General features: G+C 45.5%; 1 protein-coding gene across 1 annotated transcript in view; it reads right to left on the minus strand.

The window, feature by feature from the left end:
• Nucleotides 1–1,480: 1,480 nt before the first annotated feature.
• LOC146019934 (uncharacterized) overlaps nucleotides 1,481–25,537 on the minus strand; it is a 43,400-nt gene continuing 19,343 nt past the window's right edge. Inside the window, exons 9-15 of the mRNA XM_083152605.1 lie at nucleotides 11,534–11,614; nucleotides 8,372–8,447; nucleotides 4,846–5,023; nucleotides 2,863–3,062; nucleotides 2,653–2,766; nucleotides 2,449–2,566; nucleotides 1,481–2,314 (exon numbers count right to left, since the gene is read on the minus strand). Of these exons, the coding sequence (XP_083008731.1) occupies nucleotides 1,684–2,314; nucleotides 2,449–2,566; nucleotides 2,653–2,766; nucleotides 2,863–3,062; nucleotides 4,846–5,023; nucleotides 8,372–8,447; nucleotides 11,534–11,614 (1,398 nt within the window). The 3' untranslated portion in view covers nucleotides 1,481–1,683. The remainder of the gene's footprint in view (nucleotides 2,315–2,448; nucleotides 2,567–2,652; nucleotides 2,767–2,862; nucleotides 3,063–4,845; nucleotides 5,024–8,371; nucleotides 8,448–11,533; nucleotides 11,615–25,537) is intronic.

The raw sequence follows: 25,537 nt of genomic DNA on the forward strand, positions 1-25,537 counted from the left end.
TGGCACGTCTGCAGGGAGGAGGAGACACGCGCCAATCAGCTCCTACCTGCCATGTCACAGGCTGTGTTTGAAAAATGTCAGGCAGGAGCTGATTGGCTGGCTGTTTATCACTCTCTATTTTATCACTTTTGAAGCTTAGAGAATCTGGCTATTGCTGAAGTGTAAATGTGGGGGCCGACCATTCAGCCTGACATTCTGTGAATCATTAATCACATCAGAATGGTCCCCCACTCTACCTCCATTCACTCTATGTCCCCCAGCCTGCCCCTCCTTCACTGTATTTCCCCCAGCCTGCCCCTATTCACTGCATGTCCCCCAGCCTGCCCCTCCTTCACTGTATGTCTCCCATTCACTGTATGCTCCCCACTCTGCACCCATTCACTCTGTCCCCAGCCTGCCCCCTTCTCTTTATGTCCATCAGTGCCTATATTCATTGTATGTCCCCAAGCCTGACCCTCCACTGTATGACTCCCATTCACAGTATGACCCCCATTCACTATGTACCCCACTCTGCCCCCATTCACTGTATGTCCCCCAGCCTGCCCCTGCTCCCCCTTCTCTGAATGGCCATCATGGTCTCCATTCACTGTATATGTCCCCCAGCCTGACCCTCCTTCACTGTATGTTCCCCACTCTGCCCCCTCCCTTCTCTGTATGTTTCCCAGCCCCTTGTGTGAGCCAGAGGAAGGAGAGGCAAAGCAGGCACTGCAAGGACAGGAGATGCTTGGGCTCCCGCTGCTGCCCTCCTCCGCTCTGCATGTTACAGGAAAAAGCTTCCCCCTTTCTCCCCCCGTCCCCAAACACTGCTGTCGCTGTGATTGTGGAGTAGGGTGATATATGATTGCAGCAGCAGGGGTAGGACGCCAATGACATCTGACTGTGGCGGACGGCACCTCCTCACTGCAGCAGACAGCAAGGTAAAGGCACGCTCGCCAGGGCCCCACCTTTAGTGTCCTGTGCTGTGCTTCCCACATCTGATGCTCTGCCCGCTTCCAGCGGGAGGCTGCGGGCCGCTTGAAATGACAGCACGGGCCACATTTGGTGAGGGACAGGATTCACTTCTACATGTCCACATATTATGTTATGATGAGAAGCTGTAAGCACTGGTTTCGCCTATTACATTATTTTTATTGTTCCTAGATTACCAGCTCAGTATGAGACCGGTTGCTTGCTGCATTTATCGGTTCAATAACTTGCAGGGAATGAACTTGTTTATATATTACATTTTTAATCATTTCAGCTTTAATCATCAAATGCTTCACAGTATTAAACAGTTCATTCTTCTCCATATTCCTACATTACATACGCAGGGCACTTTCTGGTCCCTTCCCCAACCTCTCCTGACTTTCTCCTACCATATCGGAGGCCAACACATCATATGTAATATACCATTTGCTGAATACAGCTCATGAAATAGCAGACAATATAATAAATAGTAAAAAAAAAAAAAAAATCACAATTCTGGCATAGATTCATTAGAAGTCTCTAAAAAAGTTTTTTGATGGCCAACTCTCTGAGAAGTTTGCTGCTTGTAGGTCTTGGACACGATTCCTGAATCTTGATTTGGGGTCTCCTGATCACTAAATGTTCAATAAATATGACTGAGAAACATCTCTTTGGGGAATAGTAAAACACCGAAACTTGGGGCTCCGCTAACAAACAAACAATATGAGATCTGCTGTTCTAGACTGGCTCAGCAGATGCCTCTTTCACCTGCAGGGCTTTCCTGGTCACTGTTGTGCACTTGTGGAGTATCTCATGTTGCCCGGGTCGTTTAGGAATCTGAGGGGTCACTGGAGCAAGTTGGAGATTCGGGTACATAGTAGGCGCCTCAGTACTTTCATCCATGTCTAAGCCTTCTACTGATGACTGCTTCCGTGGAAGGACAATGGGCTGGTCGTGGGCCGCTGGTAAAACATCAGAGTTGGAAGGTGGAGATGGATTGGCGTCTTTCCTTTGAAGCTTGGCTGCCCACCCTGTTGCAAAGCTGTCGGCAACCTCCCTCGGTTTCAATTCAGGAAGAGCGGCATGGAAGCCATATTGGTTTATTGACGGCAAGCCACAGATGGACCTGGACTTCTTTCGGTCAAGTTTGTTTTTATAAATCTTTTCAGAATAACCGGCAGCAGCCACACTACACTCTGCTTCATCTCTCCATGCCCCAGTCGTACTGCCCAAATCCATCGTGCTGGAGGCTTTATACAGGTTTGAGGTAGAAGATAAGTTTCCTGGATTCATCAAGAGCTGAAGCTGGTGACCGTTTCGGTAATGCTTCAAATACATAGCTGGGACAAATCCAGTTTTTCCATTATACCTGGTAGGGAAAGAAGAGTACAGAGGAATCTATAAAAAACGACATTATTGTCAAAGAAAATCTACAGAATTGTTTCCATTCTTATAATGAGATGGAGTTTATTCCACTTTAATGCACACCCTAAGCTTCCCTACCTGATCAGCCACCATCCATTGTTTGACTTCTCAATGACCTCAACCAGGACCCCTTTATTGATGGAGACTTCATCCGAGCTCAGGGCTTCGTAAGCCATCGTTGTGTAGTAACGGATCGCTGGAAAAGAGGTGATCGGTAATTATACACCTGGGAGCTGCAAATCTATAGGAGGCCTATTGTCGGAGACACCGGTCACCTCTTACCCTCGTCATCAGAGTCCATTCCGGAGTCTTTGTCATCATTCATCTCTAGAGCCTTGAGGAAAGGAGCCGGGAACCAGGCCAGATGTTTCTCTTCATTCTCCACCAACCACCAGCCTGAAATGGAATTGTGGGCGTTAACAGACGCTCTGAGTGACCTTAATGCATATATTATACCAGCTAATTGGGTGGTAACAGTAGACCGTCTCTCACCTAAACTTTCCTTAATCAACACTCCCAGATGCTCATTGCGTTTCACCATGAAAGGGCGGTTCTTGGTGTCTTTGGTCTCATAGTCCTCGAGACACACGTACATCTGGGACACTATAGGTTCGGTGGCTGGGGCCTTGGGTAGTTGTCTTGGCTTTTCTCTCTTCTGTCGCTCCCTGATGTCCGATGGCATAATCATTAAGCTGCAACCAGATAGTTTGACCCATCACATCATACGCTTTAATACGCAGAATAACGCGTTTTGCGATAAAACAATGTTTAATACATCCTAAAGGAAAATTGGTTTCCACTTATTCATAAAAATATCTCAAGAATCATATAGTCTTTTATAAAATTAATTGTGGACTGACTGGAACTGAAATACGTTTTTAATGAACAGTGTATCCTCAATTAAATCCCTGCATACAGAATTAAAGGTACTTGTGTATTATCGCATACCACTAATTAAGGTATCCGATTTGAGCCTTTCCCCGGGATGAGTGTGCAATTTTAATATCGCAACGCATGCCATTATAAGGCCCGCGAGGGGACGCGCATTACTTCATAAGTAATACGCGGGGCTCGCTGCGCTCGCCACACTATATAAAATCAACTCCACGCCGACGTGGATAGTGGGGGTTTGAAAAGGTCGGAGGACGCGTACCGCTGCCCCTCGCTGCGCTCACCACACTTCGGGTTGGCGTTGATAGTGGGGTGGCGTTGATAGTGGGGGGGCATTTAACATTGTACACCCACCCTGATGGGTAATGACTATGTTAAATGCCCCCCCCCCCATTGTTAACGCCACCCCACTATCAACGCCAACCCGAAGCGTGGTGAGCGCAGCGAGGGGCGGCGGTATGCGTCCTCCGGCCTTTTCATACCCCCACTATCCACGTCGGCGTGAAGTTGATTTTATATAGTGTGGCGAGCGCACGTGTAATGCGCGGGCCTCGCTGCGCTCGCCACACTATTTAAAATCAACTCCACGCTGACGTGGATAGTGGTGGTATGAAAAGGTCGGATGACGCGTACCGCTGCGCTCGCCACACTTCGGGTTGACGTTGATTGTGGGGTGGCATTAACAATGGGGGGCTTTACACAGTCATTACCCATCAGGGTGGGGATACAATTAAAAATCGGGTCTGGGGGGGCATTTCACATAGGAATCAGGCATCTGGGTGCCTGTACAAATAAAAATCGGGTACAATCGCATGCGATGCAACGCGATTTCGTGGTTGTACAATGCCCTGCAATGGAAATCGGTGGCGCCGTGATAATACACAAGTACCGAATTAAATATCAATTTGCCCACTAGGGGCAGCATTGTATTGCATAATCGGCCAGTATATTTATTCTTCAGCTTAGCGAATATAATTTATGCAGAGAAATAATAGCGTTGGATAAATGAATGCACGTTTCTCTACAGGGCTATCCTTAGGATGTGACTTGCTCCATGCAGCTCTACCCTACATAACTATTTCCTGGGATCCTTCAATTAGCATTGTTTGTTTTTCTTTACCTTGCTCTCTCCAGCAGTTCATGTTTTCAGGATTTCCTACCATGTAAGCAGAGGTGAAACTACAAAACTGAATTTTACTTTCAGTAATTTTTATTGGTAGTTTAAGAAAAAGTAACGTAACCAGTAAAATAACAAATAAGATCTATGGGCATCACAGAAGTAGCTTATAAGCGAAAGTATCATACAAAGTATAAAAGTCAATGCAAGGTATATAACTAGTATACCTATGTATGTTTAGTGAAATCCTGAAAACTTGACCTGCTGGGACTGCCACTTAAGGACGGAAGTGGGTAAAGCCAAGATTAGAAGGCTCCTGATGGGTATGGCTCATTGGATACACAGCAACTAGGCCTTTTGACTGTTGACTTTCACCATGTCTAACTGATTGTCAAACTAATAACCCATGTCGATCTTCAGTCATGTCCACCTAATGATAGTGAGGGGTGCAATGACTGGAGACTGACCTGTTTTGGGGGAAGCTTGGATTAAGGTTGCTGCTGGTGGGAGTGAAGAACGAGATCACTGCGTCACATTGGGATATTTTGCTGTCGGCGTTCAGCAGCTCCTGGGAATAACTCTCCAGCAGGCGCAGCCTCTGCATGAAGCGAGTGGTATTGCGGGTGATTCTGATGAGTGGCACGTCTGCAGGGAGGAGGAGACACGTGATTAAGAGGCGCGGCCATACAGGGAATAACACCCCTGACCGGAATTGCAGCAGAGCAGCTTGTTTGCACCTATGGAGGAAGTGAATAGGACTAAATGTATCAGTACGACGGACAGGTTACATAGAAAACACAAACACACTATTACAACTAACAGGGTGCCTATAAAACCCACAATATAACTGACCACACACAAAAAAGGAATTCACAAATACCTACTATGGGGTTGTTGTATTAAGCAAGGGGTGTCCAAACTTTTTGCGACGAGGGCCAGATTTGGTGAAGTGTAAATGTGGGGGGCCGACCATTCAGCCTGACATTCTTTGGATCATTAATCACATCAGAATGGTCCCCCACTCTGCCCCCATTCACTCTATCTCCCTCAGCCTGCCTCTTCACTGTATTTCCCCCAGCCTGCCCCTATTCACTGTATGTCCCCCAGCCTGCCCCTCCTTCACTGTATGTCCCCCATTCACTGTATGTTCCCCACTCTGCACCCATTCACTCTGTCCCCCAGCCTGCCCCCTTCTCTTAATGTCCATCAGTGCCTCCATTCATTGTATGTCCCCAAGCCTGACCCTCCTTCACTGTATGACCCCCATTCACTGTATATGTCCCCCAGCCTGACCCTCCTTCACTGTATGTCCCCCACTCTGCCCCCTCCCTTCTCTGTATGTTTCCCAACCCCTTGTGTGAGCCAGAGGAAGGAGAGGCAAAGCAGGCACTACAAGGACAGGAGATGCTTGGGCTCCCGCTGCTGCCCTCCTCCACTCTGCATGTTACAGGAACAAGCTTCCCCCTTTCTCCCCCCGTCCCCAAACACTGCTGTCACTGTGATTGTGGAGTAGGGTGATATACGATTGCAGCAGCAGGGGTAGGACGCCAAACACATCTGTGTGACGGCCGGCACCTCACTGCAGCAGACAGCAAGGTAAAGGCGCTCTCGCCGGGGCCCCACCTTTAGTGTCCTGTGCTGTGCTTCCCACATCTGATGCTCTGCCCGCTTCCAGCGGGAGGCTGCGGACCGCTTGAAATTACAGCACGGGCCGCATTTGGCCCCCAGGACTGACTTTGGACATGCCTGTATTAAGCAGTGAAGAAGGGAGAAGTTTCCCATAGCAACCAATCGCCTTCTGCTTGTCATTTTATTGACTATACGCGATCAATGCTATCTCAAAGCTGATTGGTTGAAATGATCGGCTCCGTTAGTCCACTTCTGCACTCTCTTTTTTTTTAGACATCTCCCGGTTTTAGGAACTTTAGTATCGGGATAGTTTGATTTCAGATGCGGATAAGACATTTGTCTGTGATAATGAGATCTCTCTATGGCCCTTATTCTGATCGGTGCGGTAATATCCGCGTGCGTTCGTGCCGCCGATGTTTTGTGTCTGCGCATGTGCAGAGACGTCTCTGCGCATGTGCGAGCGGGGCGTACGGCCAAATCCCGCATGATATGTGAACACTCCAAGCAGGGGGTGGAGAGGGGCGTGAAGGGCTATTTGGGCTCATTACCATATGCATACGCCCCGCGTTTCATGGGCGTTCCCATGTAAACGCTGGGCGTACGTATGGTAATGCGGGCGTGACGCACGTGTAGGGGGCGGACATATGACATCGCCGGATGTCAGCTGCCCGCCCAGATCCCTGCTTTTGCACGGAGAAATGTCCGTGTGGTCTGAGGTTGCGGGAGCTGGTGGAGCACACGGTCCTGCATTCGATGGTCTGCGACCATCGAATGATGGGGGAGGTTCCCTGAGATGGAGGAGGCGTATTCTGTGAGAAAATACACGTGCGGTCCGTTCGGCCAGCTTCTTACCGCGTACGGACGGAGTTGGCGATCCGTATGGAAGGCGGGGTTTTGCACGCACGGTCCTGGCCGCATAATCGGATCCGGCCGCACCGATCAGAATAAGGGCCCATGTCGTGTCTCTTAAGGCTCAGCAATATGGGTGATATTAACCTTGCATGCCGTGGGTATAAATGGTGAATGTCATTACAAATAGTGAATGATCAATATCTTTCTATGGACCTAGAACAGTCACCAGGCATGTCCGAACGGGTTGGGATCATTTGGTCTACAGCATGATGGTCGCCACCATTAGGTCGACATGGGAAAAGGTCGTCATGGTTCTAGGTCGAAAGGTCATTAGTTCGACAATGTGTACAGTATGTCGACAGTCAAAAGGTCGACATGGGGTTTTTCACAGTTTTTTTACCTGAATGTCAACACAGTCGACATGGACACAGTTTCAAGTGCATCACATCCCCTCACATCGTTTGCTGCGCTCGCCATGCCCTAGTGGATGGTAGGGCATGAAATACCGCCTGTCGCCACATGTCGGCTAAAAACAGTGAAAAACCCCATGTTCACCTTTTGACTGTCGACCTAGACATTGTCAAACTAATGACCTGTCAAACTAACGACCTGTCGAACTATTGACCTTTGATCTAGAACCATGTTCACCTTTTTCTATGTCGACCTAGACCCATGTTGACCTTTTCCCATGTCGAACTGATGTTGTCAACCTAATGACTGTCGACCATCATTCTGTAGTCCAAATGACCGTATCCCGTCCAAACTAGGGCCCTCCGGCGGTTTGTAATAACAGCTGGACATATAGCGGGTCTACTTACTAACACTTGAAGAGATATAAGGAGCCCGATTCAGCCCTGCATTCTGTGATTCGCAGCCATGGCAATCATTGGAGCACTGCGGATGTGTGAGCCCTCTGTGCCATCACAGGCCCCTTGCGGTGTGATTGACAGCGGGAAATCAGCTGCCTCTTCACCACGGCCATCACAGCACCGAGTGAGCCCTGGCTTACTTGGCGCTGCGAACAGGTGTAAATCCAATCACTGGTGAGCGTATTTCACCCTGTGTGCGTGGCTGCGTACGAATCCACAGCCGTGCACATGGGGGGGAATTAGCGTGTGTGAAGTTCACCTGATCATTAGGCTCCAAAGATTCGCAGCCCAGCGATCAGGTCTGAATTATGCCCAAAGTACCAGCCAATTAGCACCGAACTCCCATGTTATAGTCTTTGGGGGCTTATTTACTAAGATGGGAGTTCTATAGAAGATGGAATGTTGCTATAGGTAACCTATCAGAATCTACTTATTTAGCATCTTCTCAAAGATAATAGGTAGATTCTGATTGGTTGCCCATAGCAACATCCCATCTTCAATAGGCCAATCATTTGAGTAAATCCTGTAAACTGTTAAAAAATGACAGTTAGGATCAGTTCTCATGCTGGGACTTGTAGTTCCACAACAGCCGGATTGTCTCAGTGCCTCAAGACCTTCCCGTTTGATGGCGATGGCTCGTTACCTCTCAGTTTGGGGATCATATTGTCTGATTTCCGGAACAGCCCGGACTCCAGAGGGAACTTCCGTCTCAGCTCTCTCTGTGAGGTAAAATAAACACGGGACTCAGTCAGCCATTTTTATTATGATATGAAACAGACTGGTCATTTTTCAATACAAATTTTTATGACTTGTGATATCACTTGGGACTTGTGGGCCAGATGCACTAAGCTTCAAAAGTAAAATGGAGAGTGATAAACAGCCAGCCAATCAGCTCCTACCTACCATGTCACAGACTGTGTTTGAAAAATATGAGGCAAGAGCTGATTGGCTGGTGGTTTATCACTCTCCATTTTATCACTTTTGAAGCATAGTGCATCTGACCCATTATTTTTTATTGAAATAAGATGATATATATAAAGTATTTTATACCGAAAATTTTGGCAGAACCCCCCCCCCCCCCCAAGTAGAGTTAACACAGCAGACCGTTTTTAAGGATGCTAGAAGAGGCTGCCACCTCCTCTAGCATCCTAAAAAACTGTCTGCTTTATGAGGGCAGCCATTTTGTGAGTGTCACATTATTTTTTAGCAGCAGGAGCCAGGACAGCAGACAGATGGCCCGGAGGGTTCCGGTAGATGGCAGCGGGTAACAATAGCTCCGTAGACCCCCAGGGCCCACACTTTCTCAGCGCCTCCCTGCCGCCGCACGGTCTGTGGGGCTATTGTTATGCCACTGCAGGGACTAGTGTGTGTGACAGACTTTCACATAAATGTGGCAGTATTTACTATGCAACTTTTAAATTACATACAGCAAAACTGTCCTGATATCTACATGACAAACATCTCTCTATGGGCCTTATTCGAGTTCACTCTTTCTGACAAATTCCTTCTTAGCTGGACAAAACCATGTGCACTGCAGGGGGGCAGATGTAACATGTGCAGATAGAAATAGATTTGGTGATTTTTTTGTGATTCTGTGCAGGTTAAATACTGACTGCTTTATTTTACACTGCAATATAGATCTCACTTTGAAGTAAAACCCCACCCAAATCTAATTTTTTTTTTTTTTAACTTCAATAGATCTTTATTTGAGCAGGGAATAAGGGGGGTACAGAAAAGAAAACAGGGAAGGGGAGGGGTCCAGCACTGGTAAGTACATGTGAACAAGCTCGCATACAAGTACATAACAGTCAAGTACAAGAGTCGGCTACGTAATTGTAGAAGTAGCGATATCACACAAAAGAAAATATAACAATTAAATATAACAGTTAAATATAACAGTTAAATATCCCGGGTGGGGCATAACAACCATCCTATTGCCTGGGAGGGATATAAGGAGAAAAGCGGCAACCAAATCCCATGAGTTCGGGTTTACTAGACACACCATATATTTTTAGTCCTATAGAGACCTGGAATGGAGCCTACCTACCCAGGGTGAGGCAAGCAATCTACACGGTGGACCCAAGGACCTAGTGGTAAGGGTGTGGAGGACACAGTCAAGTCTAAGGAGAGCTGGGGGTCGGACTGCTAGGAGTATCCTCTTGGGTCTCACTTAAACTGAACCGTGTGGGTTCTACTTGGGTAAGGGAGGGAAGGCGAGAAGCGTCAGGGCTCTCCGTAATAAAGGTATGCCATGGGAGCCATTTAATATGTGGGGAGTTCGCTGATGGCGCATACAGGATAGAGTCAGTTTCCATTTGGAAGTGGTAATTAATTTTCCCGATGACTTTAGCAATGGGGGGGGGGGGGGTCTGACCTTTTCCAGCACTGAGCCAGGGCAGCCCTGGCGGCGATCAAGATATGCCCTATAACATAGGCCTTGTCATCAGGTATCTCTTTAGGGAACAAGTGGAGTAAAGCAATCGCTGGTTCTGGTGACATAGTGAGTTTCAGGATTTTGGAGATAATGACAAATACCTCGACCCAATATTGCTGTATCGCAGGGCATGTCCAGAAAACATGAAATATATTCCCTACCGCACCACATGAGCGCCAACATTGATTGGAGCACTCGGGCCAAAAGAGATGTAGTCTATCTGGTGTGAGGTATAGCCTGTTAATAAGTTTAAATTGCATCTCAGTGTGATTCAGACAACGGGACATCCTATAGGATGATAGAAAGATCTGGCTCCACTGAGAGGTAGAGATCGTCCTATTAAGGTCAGTTTCCCACTTTAGATGGGCAGGTGATTTAGAGAACGTAACCGGGGAGACTAGGGTCTTGTACCAGAAAGAGATATCTCTCGAGGAGGAAAACCTAAGGGGTCTATTTGCAATCGTCTGGGTTCTCTCGTCTGGAGGAGTATAGGTTGGAGAAAGAGCCTTCCACCAGTGGGCGAGCTGTAGGTGGTGAAGGTATTCAGCAGCAGGGAGGCCGAACTGTTTCTGAAGGGTTGAGAAGGGGAGGATTTTGTTAGATTCTAAGACTTCGCCTAGGGTAGAAATACCGCACATCCTCCAGTTCCTAAGGGAACAGTTTGGCAGTAATTTGGCTACTATGGTTAAGGGTAGCGAGGGAAGGAGAATTAGGGGATTGGGTAGGGAGGATAGTAACTGGTCCCAAGCCGTTAGCGTGGCCCTGGTAGTAGGGAGAAGGGGTAGGGGTGATGGTCTAGCCTGTCTAGGGATTTTAATTAATTCTGACAGGGGGATATTGGGCGAAGCCGCCTGCTCGAGGGTAACCCAACTAGTAGGGGTTTCTTTTGCACAATAGTATTTGATGGAGGCAAGAAGGCACGCTGAGTGGTAGAGAGATAAGTCTGGTATGTCCAGTCCCCCAAACGCTCTGGGAAGGGAAAGGCGTGAGCGAGCTATCTTAGGGGGCTTGGAGGCCCATATATAGGACATCATTATACGAGAAGCTTTATGGAGAAGTTTTTTGGGGAATATATACGGAATAGTTCTAAATAGATACATCAGTTTCGGGAGGAGGGACATCTTGAAGGCAGCCATGCGCCCCAGCCAGGAGATGTCAAAAGCCATCCATGACTTAGAGGTGGATTCTAGTGAGGACAGTAAGGGAATGAGGTTGATTTCGAAGACCTGGGAGGAGGTGCACCCAAATCTAATTAGATCTGCACGTTACATCTGCCCCACCTGCAGTGCACATGGTTTTGTCCATCTAAGAAGGATTTTGTCAGAAAGAGTGAACTCGAATAAGGCCCTATGTCTGAGCGTGCACACTCACATCCAACTTCTTGAATTCTTCAAACTTCCGGTAAATCGGTATATCATTGTGGTCCGACCAGAGAATGGTAAATATGTTAATCTGTCAAAATAACGAATGAAAAATATTGTCTTCAATTTGCCCAAGACAGTAACAATCCCTTCCTACCTGTGTAGCAAATACTTCCACCCTCTCCAGAAGGGAGATAGGACTTATAATGATTCTTAAAAAATTATATTCTTACAAAATAATCATTTCTAATAAATCTTTTTAAAATGAAAAGAAGGGATAATACCCATAGAAACCAATCAGAATCTGTCTATCATTTTCTAAGAGGCCATAGAGAAATGATAGACAGGATCTGGTTGCTATTGACAACATCATGTCAATTGATTTTCAGAAGTTTTAGTAAGTTTTCTCCTTGAAGAGGACGTCTGCCTGAAATTGCCTGCTGACGACTCGGAGATAGCTGTTGCCATATGAAAGAAAAGACTCACTTTACCAAACTCTACACCCACGGAAACAATCAGTGCAGTGTACAGTTTCTGTCTATGGTTACAGATGTTGCTAAGTCAATTCTTTACATCTTATATGGCCACAAGAGACTAAAGTGTGTTCAGGGGTTTTTAACAGCGTTGTATCAGGGTAGCAGCATCATCAATAAATAGCATCATTTTAGGGCAAAGTTGGGAAAGGGTTTGACGTTCAGGTGGCGATTCTGATTTACTCGGTCCCCCGCATGTCAGCTGATCCCCTTGTTCCCATACAGGAAACACACAAAACTATGGCGCCTGAGAGTGACTTTGTTTTGCCTGTACGCTCCAAATCCTTTGATGGTCGGGGAATGATTTGATCCTCGCACCGAGAGAACATTTACAGCCGTGCGGGGCACATGGGGCCTTATTCTAGTTCACTCTTTCTGACAAAATCCTTCTTAGATGGACAAAACCATGTGCACTGCAGGTGGGGCAGATGTAACTTGTGCAGAGAGAATTAGATTTGGGTGGGGTTTTACTTCCAAGGGAGATCTATATTGCAGTGTAAAAATAAAGCAGCCAGTATTTACCCTGCACAGAAACAAAATAACTCACCCAAATCTAATTCTCTCTGCACATTTTACATATGCCCCACCTGCAGTGCACATGGTTTTGTCCATCTAAGAAGGATTTTGTCAGAAAGAGTGAACTAGAATAAGGCCCAGGGTGAGAGGGGGAAGCAGTGCTGCTTGCGAACCAGAATTACCTCCTTAGTTTGCACAATTCTATGAATGTATACGATGACACTACCTTAATCCGTCCATGTTGCAGGACACCGACAGCTTTGGCTTCCAAGGGATAGCGCCCACACTTTGCCTGCATGTTGCAGGCGTCCTCTGGTTTATGTGCTGAGGAGAGACTGTGGCTGGTCCTATTTATCATGTTCCCATAGGACAGGCTTCTGGTTTCGTCTTCACTCACCAGTCAGCGTTACCCACAATGGGAACTCCTAGTATTTCAGGTTTTACACCTTCACATCACAGGGAAGCCGAGGAATGCAGCATGTAGGTAATTCCCCTTATACTTCCTAGTGCATTTTCCTAAGGAGCGCAACATAACTGAGCTCCGTACAAAAACGTTTTATCATCGGCATGGCCTACATGTGACATGGGTGCGGCTGTGCACAAGGCGGAGATGGATCCCTGCATGGCAGCCTCAGGAATGTCACAGTAGTAGTAGAGACATTGGACATGAAATTGCCACTTTGGTATTTGATAGATGCTGTTGGGTTTTCAGGGAAGTCTGAACCACTGTAAACACCACGTCGCTAATGCATTTTTATCGGGTTCTGGTCAGGGCCGGATTAACAATGAGCCTGATGGAGCTATAGCTCCAGGCCCACTCTTTAAATAGGCCCATTTTGTAGCTGAGGGCCAGAGATTTCCAACGAGACCAGCCCCTCATCTCTAGCCCCCCGGGAACCGGAGATACCGCCAGGCAAACCTGGAACGTTTCCCCATAGGATAACATGGGACCCGCTAATTCCGACCTCCAGCCGGTTCCAACGGCTGCCATTTCCCCCTACAGCATCACAGAAACTCGAGGTTGATCTCAGTCGAACCCAAATCACTGGGCCTTCAATCTGATACCTGGTCCATATGGGTTCATTGGTTCTAGAGATATTGCAGGTAAAACTATTTTTTTTTTTTTTTTCATTTCTGAAATGTAATTTCATGGCTGTTCATGTTGTTTGAGGGCAGATTTCTCTGGAACCAAACGACCCAGTTTGACGGGACCAAAATCATTCGAAGCCTACATGTAAATGGGTCAGTTGGTTCCGAAGATATAGCTGGTTGTTTAAAGGGGGGCGGGGTGGTTTTCTCTCCCCCTCACAACAGAAAATGCAGGGGGCCAGTCCGAGAATGTCCCTGCATGATCCTGGGACCATATTGCCTGCATTTTCTGGTATGAAAGGGGTATTATTTCAAATAGCCGGGACATGCAGTGCTCTGAATACAGCCGGGCAGCCCCCTGCTCTCTGCCCGGCTGTTAATGGCTGTCATTTCTGCCCGGCGGCGACTGTCCCCCAGTTACCGCGAGCATGTATTCCCCCTTGGCAATGAGCATGCAATCCCACATGGCAATGAGCATGGAACCCCTGGCAATGAGCATGGAACCCCTGGCAATGAACATGGAACCCCTGGCAATGAACATGGAGCCCCTGGCAATGAACATGTAGGTAAGCAACACTTATGTAGCATAATTTTTAATAGGAATTATGGTGTTTGGCATAATACGTAATGGAGATTATGATGTGAGGCTTAACATGTAATGGGCATTATGGTGTAAATTTTTAATGTGCGCTTTTGGAGCGCAATGCCCCTATTTATGAAGCATATTGTGCATTATTGCTCAATCTGTTTGGTATAGTGCAGGCATGTCCAAACTATGGCCCTCCAGCTGTGGAACTACAAGTCCCATCATGCATTGCCACAGTTTTGCAATTAGGGAATGCTTAAACTATGTCAAGGCATGCTGGGACGTGTAGTTCCACAACAGCTGGAGAGCCACTGTTTGGACATGCCTGGTATAGTGTGTATTTTGGCTCAATCCATGTGGCAAAATGTGAATTTTGCCTTAATCTATGTGGCATAACGTGAATTTTGACTCAATCAGTGTGCCATAGTGTGAATTTTGGCTCAGTCGTGTGAATTTTGTCTCATTCCATGTGGCACAATGTGTAAGAGGCAAGTACAGTATAAGGGGTTACTATTGTGTTGCATGATTTGTATAAGGGGTATATGTTGTGGTAAACTTAGGTTACCACATAAAAGGTGCTGACATATTGTCTACCAAGTTTCGGCTTTCAGTATTCTTTTTATGACTGGAATGCCGCCTCACCCCGCAAATATCTTAGGACATTGGCATCCTGCGGGTACACCTTTGGAGTGCACCCGCCAATATATCTCCCTGCATTTTTCCTATGCCAGCCCCCTGCCTTTTCCAGGCATATATAATTAGTTGAAAGTATTTACACAAATAGAGACTCACCCATGAGCAGACCACCCAACCAGAATGTGGGGGGGTCACGCCCCCCCCACATTATTAGGTGCTGGCCACAACCCCTATTATTGCGCATAATAGGCCCTTGATCATTTTCAGCTCCAGGCCCATTTAGACCTTAATCTGGCTCTGGTTCTGGTCGACATTCAGAATGTCAACAGTAGCCATGGCCCGACACATGATATTCGGGTTAAGGAACAATTAGGGAAATGTTGGGTACAAAATGTCGTTTGCAGACATATTGCGTCAGCTGCAGAGGTCGTCGGTGACTGGCAGGGCAGCTAGGCAGGCACATGTAAATGCCAACCCAGGTTTAAGCCAGGCACAGCACATCGGATACACACTTACCGTTCATCAGATAGGTCGCTGGACCGGACAGACAGCCGATCTGACGGCCTAGCTTATGTCAACATGGCTAGGTCGACAGTCAAAAGGTAGACATGGGTTTTTCACTTATTTGTCCTGAATGTCGACATGGACACCACCTAAGCGTACTGCATCCCCTCGCTATGCTCTATTCTCCCTCCACACCCTAGTGGATGGTAGGGCACGAAATACCACCTGTCGGCCTATGTCGGCTAAAAAAATGTGAAAAACCCAATGTCGACCTTTTGACTGTCAACCTAGCCATTGTCAACCTTCCAACCATGATATACCATCCTGGGTCCGCAACCCTGCTAGTACCAGTGTGAACGGCAATACCAGGGTAACAACCTTTAACACCTGGGAGATGGATCCAGGTCTTCTGGCCGACAGTGGACAATTGGAGATGATGTCATCACCATACACTAACACAGAGGAGAGAGAAAAGGCTGTCGTGTGCGTGGTGCACATAATTGCTATTAACAATTTACTTTTATTACATCTTTTATTATAATGAGGACTAGCGAAATATAAAACCAAATAGAATGGAAATGAAAAAAAAAAAGGCAAAAAATGTGTGCGTTCAAAATAGGGCGGCTCGCTGATAATGCACACACGTGATTCTTGTTTTGATGGTTTTAAGGCGTTTGGTTATACGGCACTACACCTTTTTAATTAATAGTAATCTTATTGGTAAATATAGCAATTAGGTGTATTATGTGCCCGTGACGTTAGTTCCTAGAGATTGCATTATTTACCTTAATTCATCACATGACAGTGGAAGTAATGTAATGTCAACAGTTGCCAATAGTAATATATGGGAAAGTCCCGATCAGTGTTTATCTACAATGATCACACTAAAGTTGGCATCCCAGAAATAGTCTCTATGACAGGTTATTACACAATCAAGTGATATTAAATAATTGCTCTTTATAAATACAGCTGTTTACGTACACAGCTATGTTTGTAAGCACCTATAATGATTCTGGCATTTGTGACACAGAGGCATATTCCTTCTTAGCTTGACAAAACCATGTGCACTGCAGGTGGGGCAGATGTAACATGTGCAGAGAGAATTAGATTTGGGTGGGGTTTTTCTGCAAAGTGAGATTTATATTGCAGTGTAAAAATAAAGCAGTCCGTATTTTCCCTGCACAGAAACAAAATAACTCACCCAAATCTAATACCACTTTCACATTGCAAAAACCTGCTTTCAACCCGTTTTTCTAAACGTGTCTTAAAACTGGTCAAAAGCCAGTTAAACCCCTTTCATATTGCATGGTGTAAAGGTATATTGCAGTTTAAATACCGTTTTGTACCTTTCAGATTCAACCCGTTTCACCCATAGAAAGCCATACAATGTCATTTTAAATCTTTTTTTTCCTGCTTGTGGGCGGGGATCAAGTGTGGTTATCATTTGTAGCAAATACCGTTTCTGAGCTGTTCAGACTGCAGGGAAAACGACTCAGAAACGTGTAGGATCCTGCTTTTAACACGTGTCAAAATACCGGTTTTCTGTAACCGGTAAATTGACAATGTAGCTTTCACATTGCAGCTGGAAACGTTTTAAAGCACTAAAAAAACGGCAATATACCGTGTTACAGCTGCAATGTGAAAGGGGTATAAATCTCTCTGCACCTGTTACATCTTCCCCCCTGCAGTGCACATGGTTTTGTCCAGCTAATAAGGAATTTGCCTCAAAGAGTGAACTAGAATAAGGCCCACAGTGTGTTATAAATTAGTAGATATTTAAACCATGTATCTCTGCAAAGGCTTTGTCTGAGTAAAGGAATAATATCCTATTTCATTGACAAGAGAAAAAACATGGAGGGCAGTCACTAGAAACAAATTTGCAGATTTATATTAAATTTCACTGCAACTGTGGTGCTAATAGGCTTAGCCTGATGCTGCTGTGTTCTCTCATTAGGTGGATTTTAACAGTGTTGTTCCCCAGGTATACACAGCAGTTAGTAACCCCTTGATACACAGTGGGCGAAATTTAATAGGGTGCGTTTTATTTTATTTTTTGCGATTTTTTTCGCAAAAACAGCCATTTTCGGCCATTTTCAGAAAATCACATATGTTATAGGGTGTGATTTTCGAAAAAAAACAACGCATTTTTTGCCACGAATTCGCACATTTTAAAGGTGCGATTTTTAGTAAAACTAAAAATCGCATCCAGATGTTTTCCCATTAAAAAGTTTACAAATCGTCTATTTAATGGGTTGCGATTTTTAGTATAGGTTACTAAAAATCGCAAAACAAATAGACCAGGTTCTGACTTGTGAATTTGTCAGAAACATGCACAGATCATTGAGATCTGTGCATGGTTCTGGTGTAAAAAAAAGAGTTAAAACAAAAAAGTGAAAAAAAAACTGCGTAGGGTCCCTCCTCCTGAGCATAACCAGCCCCGGGCTCAAAGAGCAGGTCCTGGTTTCATAAAATCACAGGGACAAACAAGTTGGGGTTCCCTGGATTTTATCAAATCAGCACCAGGCTCAAGGGCCGATCCTGGTTCCCAAAATACGGGGGACAAAATGACTAGGGGTCCCCCGTATTTAAAGAACCAGCACCGGGCCCAATCAGCCAGCACGGTAATGCCACAGCCGTGGGGAGACTTTTTATACAAGCCCCCCCAGGCCAAAGCATTGTCCCCCTGACCGGTCAGCATGGACAGGGGTCCTGGGGAAGTGGGGACCCCCTCAAAGAAGGGGTCCCCCCCCTCCAGAACTTACCTGCCCATGCTGAAGCCCGGGGCTGTCTTCGATGCCCCTGGGCGGTGGGCATTGAGCTGATTATTGGTGTAAAAAGAAAGAAGAACTATTGTATACTGCTGTGGAACTATGAGTCCCAGCAAGCCTGCACCCCATGCTGGGACTTGGAGAACCACAAGTCCCAGCATGCGGGGCAATAAAGGGCCCGCTGGGACTAGTAATGCCCCAGCAGTACAAATAGTTAAATAAAAACACACACACACACTTTATTACATACGGAGCCCATACATCCATACATACCTATGTTGATAGAAGATCCGTCCCCTTGTCCTGTAGAATCCAAAGTGGGGAACCTGTGAAAGCAAAATATACTCACAACGCTGATCTTCAGGGCTTCTCCGGACCAGTAACACAGTAGTATGGGAGACATTTAAAGCCTTTCTCAGAGGTCTTCTCATGAAGGAAATAGCGCAGGGGAAAAGAGACAATGTCGGGACATAGCTAATGTATTAGAGTCGGAAATGATCGGGTCTGAACAGCGATACTTGCTTGATAAAAGCGAGGTCTCTAAAGGAGTATGGCTAAATGACCAGAAAAAATGGCTTGATCATCTACAGATAATGGCTAGCTTTCGAATCCTAAAAAGCTCCCACCAATTTTATTTGAACTGTAACAAAGCAGGTACATTTTTATCATATGTAGTTAAGGCAGACACACCCTCAGGCACCATAACAAAAATCTACACAGATAGCGGTCAGATTGTAACTACCACCCCTGAAATAGCCAAAGTGTTTAGGAAACACTTTAAGGAGATATATAGATCTAGACTGACTACAGAAATGGAAACTCTTAAAACCTTTCTGGATCAGCCCCAAATGCCAATTCTAGCGGAGGAGAGTAAAATAAAACTGGAAGAACCTTTTAGCTTAGAGGAGGTGGAAGAGGCCCTTAGGACAACGCCACAGGGCAAAGCCCCAGGGATTGACGGCCTACCAGGAGAAGTATTTAGATTCGGTACTTGTTTCCTAGCACGGCCACAACGATTTAGATCGTTGTGGTCGTAAGATAAAAAATCGGATCGATCGCATCGCATGCGATTTGGTCGCATACGATGCGACCGATCCGACCGACCGATTTTTCACCCGATTTTTTTTTTTTTTTCACCAGATTTGTTTCAATTGCCCCCCCAAATGTTACTAAGTGGGCTAGACCCCACGATAGACATCAACCCGAAGCGTGGCGAGCGCAGCGAGCCCGCGAGGGGCGGCGGTGCGCGTCCTCCGACCTTTTCATTCCCCTACTATCCACTAGGGCGTGGAGTGAGAATAGAATAGTGTGGCGAGCGCAGCGAGCCACCGAGCCCGAAGCGTGGCGAGCGCAGCGAGCCCCGCGAGGGGACGCGTCTAACTTCACAGGTATACGCGTCCCCTCGCGGGGCTCGCTGCGCTCGCCACGCTTCGGGCTCGGTGGCTCGCTGCGCTCGCCACACTATTCTATTCTCACTCCACGCCCTAGTGGATAGTAGGGGAATGAAAAGGTCGGAGGACGCGCACCGCCGCCCCTCGCGGGCTCGCTGCGCTCGCCACGCTTCGGGTTGACGTCTATCGTGGGGTCATGGCGGGCACATAAAAAATGTGAAATGGGTCATATTGGGCCATTTCACCTTTTTTTATCATTTTACCCTATGTGAGATGGACTTAATCAAGTCCATCTCATCTTGTGCCATTATAATGGCACAAGACCGACGCGATCCTCCCGATTTCAATGTTAAAAGATTTTTTAACATTGAAGTCTATGGAAAAATCGGGTCAATCGGTCGGTCGCATCGCGGCCGATTTTAATTGGTCGCGACCGACCGATTGACCCGATTTCTGTCATTCAAAGTGAAAAAATTGTAAAAAATCGGCCACATCGTGAGGATCGTGTCCCTTAATTAAGAGCCACGATCACTCACGATTGTGGCCGTTCTAGGAAACAAGTACCTTAGATTCTTTGGAAAAAATATGGCTAATCACCTGCTCCAGTCATTTACGGGGATGGAAGCGGAGGGTAGGTTATCCCACTCGATGACTGAGGCGGTCATTAATGTTATCCCTAAAACAGGAAAGGACCCCCTGAGCGTGGACTCATACAGGCCAATTTCCCTGATATCTGCAGATGCTAAGATATATGCCAAAATTATAGCAGCCAGACTGAGTTAAGTAATCCAGGAAATGGTACATCCGGACCAAACCGGCTTTATTGCTGGGAAATCGACCACTATTAACCTCCGGAAAGTGTTCTCGTATATGCAATGGGCTGGGGTTATTTATAGGACCGTAGGGATCGCTTCATTTGACGCCAATAAGGCGTTCGATTCAATAGAATGGCCTTTCTTGCGGCAGGTGTTAAATACCTTTGGCTTTGGACCAAAGTTTATTGAGAGAGTGTTCTTGCTCTATCAAGCACCCACCGCAAGGATACTCATTAACGGTTATGTATCAGAACCCTTTAGCCTCTCTCGGGGTACCAGGCAAGGGTGACCGCTGTTTCCACAGTTATTTGCATTGGCAATTGAGCCCCTTGCCTGTAAACTTAGAGCTGCTTTAGAATCCCGAGGGGGTCCATGTTCTTATAACATCATTTCCCTATACGCCGATGATTTATTGGTTGGATTATCAGATTATCGTAAAGACCTAGACGGGGTGCTTGAAACTATTCAGAGCTACGGGAAATACTCGGGTCTAACAACTAACCTAAGTAAATCACATCTGCTTATTACAGGAGGAGAATCTAATAGGCTAAATTTCCCAGCTCATTATCCACCTAGGGTAGAACAGTTTAAATACTTGGGTATACATGTCACCAAGGACCCAGGGAAATACATTGTAAATAACCTGGAGCCTATAATCAAGGAAATAAAAATTAAATGTAAAAACTGGGCAAAACTACCCCTCACTGTAATAGAGCGGGTTAATCTGGTCAAGATGGTCATCCTCCCAAAGGCTTTATATATACTGCAACATGCACCATGCTATATTGGAGAAGCGGTATTTAAGAAGATCCATGGTATTATTTCATCATTTGTATGGAGAAATAGGAAGCCCAGGGTAAGGATGGCCACATTGACCAGATTGAGGAGAAAGGGGGGAATGGCGCTGCCCAACTTCAGGCTCTACTATTTTGCGGCACAAATGGCGCAATTGAAAGTATGGTTAAACACACAAGACTGTCCCTCAGAGCTGCGGAAGCTATTAGCTTGTGTAGCACCCGGATATACGCCGATACAGGTCCTATTGACCAAACCTAAACCCAAAACCCAGCCCCCAATTGTCATGCAGGCCTAGAAAATATGGCAGTGGGCAAGTAAGATCATGAAGACAGGGAGTATAGACCCAGGAACATACTTGTTCTCATCCGAACATTTTGAAAAGATTAAAAAATATCAAGGGGTGAGAATATGGACCCAATATGGTATATCTTCGTTGGGACAAGTGTATGTAAATAATCAATTTAAATCATTTATTCAGCTGCAGGGAGAATTTGAACTCCCTAATCAAATGTTTTTTAGATACCTGCAATTGAGGAGTGTACTTTCCCACTACGATAAAGAGCAGGGGTTCTGTATTGCAGACTCACCGGTAAAAACATTTATAAATAGGTTAAGAAAGGAGAAAATTGTATCGAAATGTTATCAATTCTTATTAGATAGCACCCAGGGGGAAGACTTAAAAGGCCTTAGGGTAAAATGGGAAAAAGATATACCAGGACTGGACATAGAAACATGGAAAAAAGCTCTTAAATCCCCCACAGAAGCCACAAACTCTTTGAGAATACAGCAAATCCAGTTTAACATCTTACATAGAACATATATGACCCCGGAAAAGATTAGTAAATTTTCACCGAATTCCCCTAATAACTGTCCAAAATGTAAAAAGACGGGATGCGGGTTTTATCATTTGATCTGGGAATGTGAACACATTCAGAGATACTGGCAAGAAATCGAGCTAGTAATGGAGAGAAGTGGCATTCTTGTCCAAAATGCTTTACCTCTAGATTATATCCTAGGGATTTGGCGAAATGACCAGATGACGCAAGGGCAAAGGCAACTGGCAATATACTTGAGTTCAATAGCCAAAGTCATTATTGCTCGCACATGGATGGCAAACACCGGTCCAGAAGTGAGATTATGGATCAATCAGGTGAATCACACTTATGAACATGAAAAATTTGTTAGTAATACACGTAAAAACACAACAAGGTTTCTAGATGTGTGGGATGGGTGGCAGCGGACAGAATATTATAAAAAAGGGAAAAATGCCTGATGGGCTGTATATACAAGCAGGGGGAAATCTGTACTATATCAAAGCACAAAATATAGATTAAAGTATAAAGTATAAAGAAGTATATTAAATAATAAGAAAAAAAAAGGAAATATATAATATTCACTAAACAATAGAACCACGAACACACAGAAAGTTGGAAATGAATATGTATATGATTTGTCATGTTATCTCTTGAACTTTCTTCTTTTTTTTTGTTTTTGTTTTTTGTTTTATTCATTTTCTTATTAGATATTCACAATAGACTTAAATCCACTTAAATCCACTTAAAATAGAAGTAAGAATAAAGTCAACAGAATTTAAAGAAAATAAAAGGGGAAAAGAGAGGGAGGGGGGAGGGATGAAAGGGGGGTATGTACACATATAGACACAAGTAAATGTAATTAAATGTATAGATGAAGTTGCATAATACCGGTACTAAAGTACTAAACATGGTCCTAGCTAAACTGTGACAATGGTCAGCCAAAAAAAAAAAAGAGTATTCTCGGTTGAGAATAAGTACCTCTAAAGGCCCCCATTCATTAGGCCGACTTGTCCTAGGGACAAGTCGGACCCAATTTACCTGCGAGCCGCCCGGCAGCTCCCCGGGAGGCTCACATACAATTTGGCACTTGATGTGCCATTTTTTACATGGGATAAATCGCATGCGATTTATCCCATGTAAAAAAAAACCGGGGAGCTGCAGGGCGGTGAGGACTAGTGGGGGCGGGCAGCGGCGGCGGTGGTGGTGGGGGCGGGCAGCGGCGGCCAGCGGTGGTGGGGGCGGGCGGCGGGTGCGGTGAGCGCTGCTGACCTGGCCGGGCAGTGTACTTACACATAGCAGCAGCGGGGACGGGACGCGCAGTGGCGGCTATTATATTTTTAAAATACTTGTCAAATGACCGGCCGCTCTCTGATTGGCTGAGAGCTCTCCGGCCAATCAGAGAGCGGCCGGTCATTTGACAAGTATTTTAAAAATATAATAGCCGCCACTGCGCTGCCGTCGTCCCCGCTGCTGCTATGTGTAAGTACACTGCCCGGCCAGGTCAGCAGCGCTCACCGCACCCGCCACCCGCCCCTACCACCGCCCGGCCAGGTCAGTCAGCATCACTCGCCGGTGCTCAGGGACCCGCTGCCCCGGTGTCTGCATGCATATGCCTGTCAGGTGGCAGGCATATGCATACAGGGAGGTCGGACGTGATCGTATGTACAGACCGTCCGACCTCCCTGATCTGGTCCGATGCGCACGGGACCGCGCATCGGATCGGATCAGATATCACACACCTACGATTTTGGGCCGATTTCACCCGATTATCGGCACAAAGTGCCGAAATCGGATGAAATCGTCCCAAAATCGCATAGTGTATGGGGGCCTTAACTGTGTTAAGTTTATTTCTTCCCACAAGAGATGCAGAGTAAATGAGAGTAAATAGTGATTGACTTTTTTTTTTGCCATGTATAAAGGATTGAGCGGAGGTGCAGTGTGCGGGTCTCCAATGATAAAGAAAAACAAAATGTTGTAAAATGGTCTTTTTGCAGTTGAACAGGGATTGTAAGTACAGGCTGGTCTTGGGAATAGTATTATGTATAATATTGTAAGGTCAGTCTGGAAAGTTTTAGATGTTTTGTAATGTCTTTTAATGTATGTGATATGGAAAAATTGAATAAATACTATTTAACAAAAAAATGGCAAAAAGCATGGGAGATAATATGGAACCCTGTGGGACACCAGTTCCCAGATAGCTGTGGTCACTGGTTGTATACTGACTGCACGTGTATGATGTCTGATTAGCCTAGCTCCTCCCATTACAATATTGGTATTTATGTCTGATTAGCCTAGCTCCTTCCATTACAATATTGGTATTTATGTCTGATTAGCCTAGCTCCTCCCATTACAATTTGGTATTTATGTCTGATTAACCTAGCTCCTCCCATTACAATATTGTATTTATGTCTGATTAGCCTAGCTCCTCCCATCACAATATTGGTATTTATATCTGATTAGCCTAGCTCCTCCCATCACAATATTGGTATTTATGTCTGATAAGCCTAGCTCCTCCCATTACAATTTGGCAAATATGTCTGATTAACCTAGCTCCTCCCATTACAATATTGGTATTTATGTCTGATTAGCCTAGCTCCTCCCCTTACAATTTGGTAAATATGTCTGATTAGCCTAGCTCCTCCCATCACAATATTGGTATTTATGTCTGATTAACCTAGCTCCTCCCATCACAATATTGGTATTTATGTCTGATTAGCCTAGCTCCTCCCATCACAATATTGGTATTTATGTCTGATTAGCCTAGCTCCTCCCATCACAATATTGGTATTTATGTCTGATAAGCCTAGCTCCTCCCATTACAATTTGGCAAATATGTCTGATTAACCTAGCTCCTCCCATTACAATATTGGTATTTATGTCTGATTAGCCTAGCTCCTCCCATTACAATTTGGTAAATATGTCTGATTAGCCTAGCTCCTCCCATCACAATATTGGTATTTATGTCTGATTAACCTAGCTCCTCCCATCACAATATTGGTATTTATGTCTGATTAGCCTAGCTCCTCCCATCACAATCACAATATTGGTATTTATGTCTGATTAGCCTAGCTCCTCCCATCACAATATTGGTATTTATGTCTGATTAGCCTAGCTCCTCCCATCACAATATTGGTATTTATGTCTGATAAGCCTAGCTCCTCCCATTACAATTTGGCAAATATGTCTGATTAACCTAGCTCCTCCCATTACAATATTGGTATTTATGTCTGATTAGCCTAGCTCCTCCCATTACAATTTGGTAAATATGTCTGATTAGCCTAGCTCCTCCCATTACAATATTTGTATTTATGTCTGATTAGCCTAGCTCCTCCCATCACAATATTGGTAAATATGTCTGATTAGCCTAGCTCCTCCCATCACAATATTGGTATTTATGTCTGATTAGCCTAGCTCCTCCCATTACAATATTGTATTTATGTCTGATTAGCCTAGCTCCTCCCATCACAATATTGGTATTTATGTCTGATTAACCTAGCTCCTCCCATCACAATATTGGTATTTATGTCTGATTAGCCTAGCTCCTCCCATCACAATATTGGTAT

The sequence above is a fragment of the Crinia signifera genome, chromosome 7 (assembly GCF_055691185.1).
Source record: "Crinia signifera chromosome 7, ASM5569118v1, whole genome shotgun sequence".
NCBI lineage: Eukaryota > Metazoa > Chordata > Amphibia > Anura > Myobatrachidae > Crinia > Crinia signifera.